This window comes from Aegilops tauschii, chromosome 7 (assembly GCF_002575655.3).
Source record: "Aegilops tauschii subsp. strangulata cultivar AL8/78 chromosome 7, Aet v6.0, whole genome shotgun sequence".
NCBI classification, from domain to species: Eukaryota; Viridiplantae; Streptophyta; class Magnoliopsida; order Poales; family Poaceae; genus Aegilops; species Aegilops tauschii.
Genome location: NC_053041.3, coordinates 1561501 through 1570721, shown reverse-complemented (window position 1 = coordinate 1570721; position 9221 = coordinate 1561501). Strand labels below are relative to the sequence as shown.

Sequence of the window (9221 nt, the reverse complement as noted above, 5' to 3'; positions counted from 1 at the left end):
AGTTTGCTTTCGCATATATATTTCGGTACTGGTAGTTAGTTAGAACTTTCACATGTCATATTTGTTGTCCAAAAAAAATTAGGACAACCACCCTGTTTTCAAATCCTAGATCCGTCATTGCCACCGACTACTTGGCTGATCGATTTTCCTCATGCAGTGCAGATCGACGATTTCTTCTCCCCATCTGCATGCAAATCGACCCGGCCTGACCTAGCTTGACCCCCTCCCCTGCCTACGCAGCTCTCCATGGAGGCAAGCTTCAAGAGGAACACAAAGCCAAGGCTAGACGACCATCCGGGGGCGACGGCGGCCAGCCTCTTCACCGATGACCTTATCCTGGAGATCCTCTCCCGCCTCCCCGCCAGGTCCGTCCACCGCTTCAAGTGCGTCTCCGTGCCATGGCGCGACCTCATCGCCGACCCCGCCAACCGCAACAAGCTGCCCCAGATCCTTGTTGGCTTCCTCTACATGACCGTCAGCGACAACGGGGGCGGCCACCACTTCGCCAGCGTCTCCAGCGACGGCGCAGCAGCCCCGTTTGATCCCTCCCTCCCTTACCTGCACGACTATGACAAGGACGAGGGAATCATCCAGGTGAATTCCTGCGATGGCCTCCTTCTCTACCGCCGCTATAAGAAAAATAACAGCGTGACCCCTTTGATGAAAGAGGATTATTTCCGTTTTGTCGTGTCCAATCCCATCACCGGGAGGTGGGTGGAGCTGCCCCCGCTACCCCCTAAGCCGGCGGCCGACAGAAGTAGCCGTATCACAAGCCTGGCTTTCAATCCGGCCGTATCATCCGACTTCCACGTTCTTCACTTTGAGCAGACCTTTCAGGAAAAGTACAACACAGGAGTTAACATTTACTCGTCGCGGACAGGAGCCTGGAGTCATAGGGATAATGAGATGGCTGAGAAAGTCATGCTATTCTTTCGGAGTAGATGCATCTTTGTTGGCGGCATGCTCTACCTCATGGGCAGCCTTGAACGCAACGACGGTCAGCATCTGTTGTTGGGGGTGGACATGGAAGGCAAAGTGTGGAAGACCATCAGTCTGCCGTACGGCCGAAGGTTTGGTACGATTGGATCGTTGCAGGGGTGCTTACACTATGTTATAGCTTCCTTCGATGATAACAACCAAATCTCTTGGTTAGAACTCTGGTGCCTTCAGGATTGCGATAGTAAAGAATTGGTACTGAAGCATACTGCCAGCTACAATAAGCTTATGAGCATGACTCGGAAGGAGTACATGCCGGTTGAGATTCATCCAGATTGCGACACCATTTTCCTGGTCTCATGCCGAGGTGATACCTTGGTAGCATATGATATGCGACATCAGAAAGTTGGACATATTCTTAATCTTGAGAAGAGCAACATACAACAGTTTCTACCCTATGTTCCTCTGTTCTCAGAGTCATTAGCAGATGCAGATGGGCAATAGTTTTTTTTTTACCTTTAAACCAAGTTCGTGCTTCCGTCAAGAATTGGCTCTTCTGTTGGCTGAAGTATTTGCAAGTGTACTTTGGAATCTGCTTGAAACATACGGCTCAATTTGCTGGTGCTTATACTTCTGCCTTCTTGATTTCCAGTTTATAGCAAATACCTTGGTAAACCTACAGTCGTGGACGATGCTCCTTATTACTGGAAGGCATGAATATGCTCCTTATTACTGGAAGAAGCTCCCTCCTTTCCTTCCTTTGTGTTAGTATAATAGTATTGCCTCCATCTTGAAGGAAGTTGCAACCGTAGTAGACCACCCTTATGCACATGATATATAAGTACGTACTAGCACTGTCAACTTCTTCTTCTTCAGTTAGCGTACGGCTTCTTTGTGCGCCTGCTCCCAACCGTCCATTCCAGATCCAACCGCCGCCTACTTCATGTACCACTTGAACCACTCCCAACCGTTGAGCTACTCCGTACTCCGTGTTCCGGCTGTGAGTGTCTCAGACCCGTGAAACCATAGCCAAAATTGCTGCCCCAAAGTTGGTCCTTTTCTTTGTCTGAATCTTAGCCTGAACACATCCAACACAAGTTGGCAGTCACTCAGTGTCGGGCGGCTACATACATATCCCAACCCGGGGGTGAACAATGCGTCCCCACAAATAGAGGATGATCTCACACATATTATGAATCAAAAGAGAGGTATTAAGTAATAATAAAACCGGTAAGATATAACTACCTACCGCAAAGGCCCCCGGTGGTAGGATTGATGCCGACGGCATGGTGAATGGGCCGTTACCGACGCTGACGTGGACAAGTACCCTACCGCCAGAGGCCCTAGCGGTAGGTGATGTTATGCTACCGTGAGGTGCGTGGCGGTAGGAAAAAGGGTCAGATCCCGATTTTTTTAGAAGTGAGGTCATGTCATGCTGAACTTTTGAAAAGGAGTTAGAACAGTGAATTTGGCCTCAGTTAGCATCGAATGTGTTCCTTCAAGATATGTTCAAGTGTGCTCGCCATTATTTATTTACGAAATTTGCTGCAACCGGAAGAAGTGTAGCGTCAAGAAAAAATTCAATGGCTGATAGTGTTCCTTCAAGTGTGATCCTCTGCTTTTGCTGGACCGTTAGCTTCTACATCCTCTGTTTCGTCCCTGGCCGACCAGGGAGCGAGAGCGCCGTCGAACTGCACAACTCAGTGACGGTTGGCCGTGTAGCGTATGGCGCAAGCCGAGTGAATTGCACGAAACCAACACATTACCGCATAGTTTTGCAAAAAACACTGGTTTACGAATTTGGGCCAAAACCATTAATTCGCAAAAATACTGATCAGTTTATTTGGGCATTTTAACCGCGATTATGACAAGTGGGTCCGAGAGAGCTGATGTGGCATAACTGTTAGTCCCTGGTAGTTTTGCAGATGCACCCTTCAATCAGAAAATAAAAATGCAATTGTGTCCTTGCCATACCTAGCTCGGTCGTACAGTGCCGCCGGCCATCCCGCGCTCGTGCCCTGTTGCCCACGTCGGTACCCCGGTGGCGGCGGAGCTCACCAGCAAGGTTTCTTCTTGGCTGCACCTGTGCTGCGCGTCGCCCTACTGCTTGCTCGCTCGCCGTTGCTGCTTGCGCCCGTGCTGCCCGCCGGCGTGCCGCTGCGCTCCGGTGATGTGTGCCGCCACAAGTCTTCTTGCTCCGGTGCTGCGCGCCGCCGCCGCTACTCTCGCTCGTGTTGTGTGCGCCCGTGCCGCTGCTTGCACCCGTGCTGCACCCCGCCGCTGTTGCTTGGTCCGATAACGCCGTCGTTGCCGGGAGGTCGCAGCCGCTCCGTGCGCCGGCCGTTTCACTGTCGCCATGCCTGATGGAGGGGGCGAGGTCCGTTCTGTGTGGTGATATAGAGGCCAGAGCCGCCGCTAGCCCCCCACCCCATCTTCCAGGAGCAGGGCGCCTCGGCCGTGGCCGCCGACCTCCACCTGGACTAGGCCGTGGCCGTGGCAGGCGCGAGGCCAGAGCCGCCGTTGCGCAGCAAGGAGGCGGCGAGCACCTTGGCCTAGGCCGCGGCGGCGGTAGCCCGTGGGAACGGCGGCTGGGGCCTCGAGCTCTCGATCCCGATTGGACTGGGCAGGGAAAGGGAGATTTCTTTTTCTTCGAGTGAGGGTTCTTTTTTAAAAAGACCGGTCTAACATTTTCTATCATATCATCAAATGCGGGCCCCACATGTCATAATCATGGTTAAAATGCCCAAATAGACCGATCAGTGCTTTCTGCAAATGATTAAGCCTGAAATCAATGTTTTTTGTCACAAATTTGTAAAAGAGTGTTTTCTGCAACCTTACGCTTCAATGTGGTGGTTTTCTGCAATTCACTCGCGCAAGCTGGTGCGTGGACGATACCTGTTCTGGCCCCAGCAATCAGAGGCGTTGCCCATGTATTTAAGCGAGATTGGTGCTCTCTTTTTTCTCTGAATTATACTCTTGGTCAGCTGAATTCTGTAAGATAGATAGAAACACCAATCGGGTTCGCGTGTGAGGTTCTTAACATAATTGGATCGAATGACTCCGCTGCGCTCAAGCTTCAAACAAGATCATTTTGGCTTCAAACAAGAATAACCAACGACTCTGCAAGACAGGTAAACATGGCTACATTTAGGTAAGCAGAAGCAGATTCAGTCAGTGATTTCTGGAACTACTTGAACAAGATCTGAGCCACTGAATTGTTTCATGCAGTAGCAGTCATCAGTTGAAGATTTATCGAGTAGTAATATGCATCGACAGAATTTAAGACCATCTTTTCTTAGGCATTGCATTCTCAACTTGTGATTCTTCTTTCTCGTCACATTATTAATAATACTGAGTGCAATCAACAAGGATAACTGGACATGCAAGTAGTTCATCTGAAATAACCATGGCAGGCCCAATGACCCAGCGAACTGCAGGGAAAAATCGGACATGATGCACTGTAGCCACCCGCCATTGTAGCATGACATACGTAGTGTGTCACTACTGTAGCGGAAAAAAAACAAATTTTGAAAAGCGAAAAAATTCCGACTTTTTTAAAAACTGGAAACATTCTTTCATAACACAAACCTTATTTGAAAATTTCTGAACAAATTTTGAAAACATGAACATTTTAAATTCTGGATTTTTTTAAAAACAATCATTTTTTGAAATTCCCATACATTTTTCTAGAACACAAACATTACTTAATTTTTGAACAGAATTGGAAAAAAGGAACGAATTCAAATTCTGCTTGTTTGACATATTGGCTTGTCTTGCCTTTTCTGCACTATGCACTTTTCTCAGCTCAGTCAAAGAAAGAACACCACCTAGATTCAAGTATTTCAGTTCATCAATTCCACCTGCATCACTATCAATGACATAATCTGTCAATGTTTGCAGAGTATTAAGCTGACCAATACCTCGTGGCATGCTCTCCAACCAATAACACTCGTGCCGAAGATTGCTCATATATTGTATGCCTTCTGGCAATTTCTTAAGGGATACACAACCAATGAGCTTCAATGTTTGCAAGTTATACAACATGACAGTGGCTTCCGGTAGTGCAGATATATCAGAATCAGAACAATATAGGTAGCGAAGATGCTTCAAGTTTGTCATGTCTGTTATGATTGACAATGTCTTCAATGCTCGTAGGGACATGAATTTTGACATGGCCATACTCAAAGACTTGCGTGTATCCAGAGAAGTTTCAGTCCACTCCAAACCCCTTTGGACCAATATTGTGCGGGCTCGGGGAGCTAGAATTTTCTTCATAGAGGCAACAGTATTGTTACTAACATAATCAAGTGACAAATATCGAACCTCCTGCAGTAACAAACCACTATCTATGGACCCTTGAAAAATTTCTTCATGTGATGTAGATTCTTGCAAAATGGAACAATCATTTTTGCTGACGGAGTTAGCAAGGTCATGCATGAGATCATGCATCTTGCAAGTAGTTGGTCGGTGGATGAAGTCATTATTTTGAATCTCCGCACATAACTGGAGGAAACATCTCGAGACTAGCACATCAAAAATTTGTTGGCCTCTTGTTTCCGATGCAATAAAGTCATTTGCCATCCATAACTGGATTAACATGTCTTTATCCATTAGGCTATCCTTGGGTAAAACAGCACAGAAGGAAAAACATATTTTTTCTTCTGATGACAAGTGATCATAGCTTAGTTGTAGTGCAGGTACAATTCCAGTATTTGTGAGGAGACCATTCTTCCAAACATCACTATCCAAAACAGAAACCCACTGACTATGATGCTTTGAACGAAGTAAAGCAGCCATCATCTTGATAGCAAGAGGCAATCCCTTACATTCATGAACAACACTCTTAACCATTGAGATCAATTCCTCTTGATTTTCCACTTGCCTTATGAATGTGTTTATATGAAAAAGCTCCTGTGATTGATCTTCATCCAGAAGTGATATTTGATGTGGAGGAATTGTGCCCATGATAGAAGCAACTTGATCGTTGCGGCTTGTAACAACTATAACAGTGCCTGGGCCAGCATGTAAGCATAACAAAGATCTCATATCATTCCACTTTTGTGTATCTTCATTCCAAACATCATCCAGTACTAAGAGGTACCTTTTATTGCCTAACACTTCACCAAGTTTCTTCTGCAATGCTTCCATCTCAGTCAATTCACACTTGTTCATTGTGACCACTTGTATTATAGATCGAATAATTTGTTCAATGACGAACATATCAGAGACACAGACCCATATGGCCAACTCAAAGTTATGCTTCACCCTCTCATCATTGTGCACAAGTTGGGCAAGAGTAGTCTTACCAATTCCCCCCATACCAACTATGGGAGCACGATGACATTATTATTGTTATTTTTGTTGTGGTCTCGAGCAATATTCTCACCACTAGTTCCTTATCAGCTTGTCTACCGACAACCTCTGATTCATCAACTCGAGAGTGTGTTTGTGGATGAACAATGCGTGGTGCCTCTGCATGTTCTAAGAAGTGGAAATTGTTCATCTCCACAACCAGTTGATCAATCGTCTCAAGGGAATCCTTCAACTTCCTACTCATGTGAAGACGGAAAACAACCGGGCTACTTACGGCGAAGTAGCTTAGCAGCTGAAATGTATACACATAAATTGAAATAAGAAGGCTTCCATTTGCAAATAAATCCCATCAAATTGAAATCGAAAGGTTTTCATTTCCAAATAAAATAAACTGAAAATATACGGTTATTGTTGTCAGCATGGGCTTGGGCTCCATTATCCGGAACGGGAGGGCAGGGGGCCCTCTCCGGCAACAGTTTGGTGCATAAGGCGCAACGAGGCCTGGCGATTTCCCTTGGAGGCGAGGTCTTCCTTCTTTGTTAGTAGTCTAGACTGGGTTGTGGTTAGGTTGTGATCTCTCATGTTTTCTTGTTTTTCCTTTGATATGCTTGTAAGAGGGTCTCCTCATCACCATGTATTGTTTTGGATGTGTACTATATTTATATAGCGTGGCGGAAGCCTTTTTTGGTAAAAAAAAATAAGAGAAAAAGTAAACTTTCACTCAATATTTTTATTTAAACAGCATTGGTGTTTTTAGACCCTTACTATCTTTACCCTATAGTTTGGGAAAAGTTAGATAACTCAATAGTTTGGAGGAAAAGTGAACAGTTTTTCAAAAAAAGAGAGAAAGCCTGCACCTTCCATCAAGAAAAAAAAACTGAGCCGCTTGGGAACAGTTCTCACCTAACCCTAGTGAGAGGTGATCTTGCACGTCGCATCACCACTTCTTCTCCGCCGCTAGGTCGCCTCCCTCGTCTTCTACCAGCCCTATCGATGCAGTGGATTTGCAATTATGTAGTTGCTGGTGTCGAGTATTCCTCTGTTTTTTCCCCAAAACAGAGTGCTCTGTTTCGTCCCCGGTCAGAGAGAACTTCAGAGTTCATGCTCTGTTTGCTGGACCAACTTAGCTTAGGCATTGCATTCTGAATTTTCTATGTTTCTTTCTCGGTACCACAATCTTAACTGAATAAGCCAGGCATGCATACATGTGTTGTTCAACCTTTTCTATGTGTGTTTGTTAATTTGCAGCGTATTACTAGGAAGATATGCCAGGAGAATTGTATGGTAAGTCAGCATGGCCGGAGCTGGTGGGGATGCACGGGGGCGACGCCATTACAGTCATCGAGACAGAGCGGCCGGACGTCTTTGCTCTTCTGAGACAAGAGGGTGACCTTGGAACGTTTCCGTGTCTATGTTTGGTGCAACGGCATGGAGCAACCAATCGTCACGCGGACTCCGGTCATCGGATAGACTGCAGGCCCTATTGTTCCGGCTTGAATAAACTAAATAAATAATAAGTGTGAATCCTATACCAATCGTCATGCATTCAAGCTTTATTTCAAGTGGATGGATCGTTTGTGGTACTACCTCTCTCTCAGTTTACAGGGCATGCGCGTACCCCTAGATCGTTAATATGTATGGACCAATAAATAAATTTCCCATTTGCTAGCTACTCTATTTCGTCTAGATTTATGATCACATTTGAGTGACAAGTGCAGTTTGTTAATACTCCCTCCGGTCCTCTTTGCTTTGCGTCTAAGAAAAAATGGTTTTTCCCGTAATGCTCTGGGCATTGGTAAAATTTGGCCAGTCTTTCCAACTGTGCCCCTACATGCATGCGCACCCGCTATAACTCCGAGCTCTCTTTCCAATGGCTTTTGCATCTTCCCAAGGCAAGGCAGAGGAGATATGCGCATGCAGAGTTGAGGAGAGAGATAGATTCGCATGCACAGAGATGGAAACGGAGAGGAGTCGTGCGCGAGAATATAGGCAATCGTTTGCATGCGCGCAGTAACTAACCCGCCGTCTCTCTGTAACAAATCAGGGGTAAACTCGTCCGATTTTAAGCGATTCGTTCTCTCCTTGGTATCCGGGTTGCATCTAATACGCAAACAAAAAAGGACGGGAGGGAGTACTCCTCTAGTTTGGTGCTCGTGAATTTACACCACTAAGATGCAAGCTCTGTGTCCCAATACTTTAGAAAAGATGCTGGGTCCAGCTTTACATTAAAGAAGTCCTCACAACCAGCGGTACGACACAATCCTATGAGAAAGGCTAGAAACATCCTACCCTTCTCTGGGGCGACGGCTTCATGTTTATAGCGCAATATTGTATAGACCCGGATATTGTTTCCATAATGTGGCATTGTCTAGCCACTTATCCTCCCAGAATCTAATTTTCGATCCATCCTTTATTGAGAAGGACCCATAGCGGAAGAAATGTTTATTCGTAGCCATTAGACCGACCCAAAAGTAAGAATCCCCATGCTTCCAATATACTTGGGATACCACCTTGGAACCCACATATTTCCTCCTTAGGAGGGTTTGCCACACACCATCTTCCATCAGTAATTTAAACAACCATTTGCCGAAGAGGGCCCTATTCTTGACCTCAAGGTCATGAATGCCCAACCCGCCTTGGTCTTTGCGACGGCAAACCACATTTCATTTAGCCAATTGATATTTCTTTCTCTTGCTATCTCCTTGCCAAAAGATTCTTAATTGAAAGTAATCCAATCTATGTAGAACTCCTTTCGATAGCTGGAAGAAGGAAATCATATACAATACCATATTACTTAGTACTGAATTTATGAGGACCAATCTTCCACCTAGAGATAATAGTTTAACTTTCCAACTCCTTAGTTTTTTTACAGTCTCTCCTCAACGTATTTCCATTCAGCATTTGTGAGTCTCCGATAATGTATAGATATCCCCAAATATATGATCTGAAACTGGCCCAACCCGCATCCGAAC

At 45.6% G+C, this 9221-nt stretch overlaps 2 protein-coding genes across 2 annotated transcripts; one reads left to right on the top strand and one right to left on the bottom strand.

The window, feature by feature from the left end:
* The first annotated feature begins 246 nt into the window (after positions 1 to 246).
* LOC109769842 (F-box protein At5g49610-like) lies at positions 247 to 2159 on the top strand. Its single transcript, XM_020328550.3, has one exon. It carries the CDS (start codon positions 247 to 249, stop codon positions 1438 to 1440), a length of 1194 nt encoding a protein of 397 aa, XP_020184139.1. The 3' UTR covers positions 1441 to 2159.
* A 2419-nt stretch (positions 2160 to 4578) lies between these two features.
* Positions 4579 to 6497, bottom strand: LOC120969995 (putative disease resistance protein RGA4). Its single transcript, XM_040397368.2, has one exon. It carries the CDS (start codon positions 6253 to 6255, stop codon positions 4585 to 4587), a length of 1671 nt encoding a protein of 556 aa, XP_040253302.2. The 5' UTR covers positions 6256 to 6497; the 3' UTR covers positions 4579 to 4584.
* Positions 6498 to 9221: the final 2724 nt, after the last annotated feature.

What these genes read in the sequence shown, in the direction of transcription:
- LOC109769842 (XM_020328550.3), top strand. Translation starts at nt 247, where the DNA reads ATGGAGGCAAGCTTCAAGAGGAACACAAAGCCAAGGCTAGACGACCAT.
- LOC120969995 (XM_040397368.2), bottom strand. Translation starts at nt 6,255, where the DNA reads ATGGGGGGAATTGGTAAGACTACTCTTGCCCAACTTGTGCACAATGAT.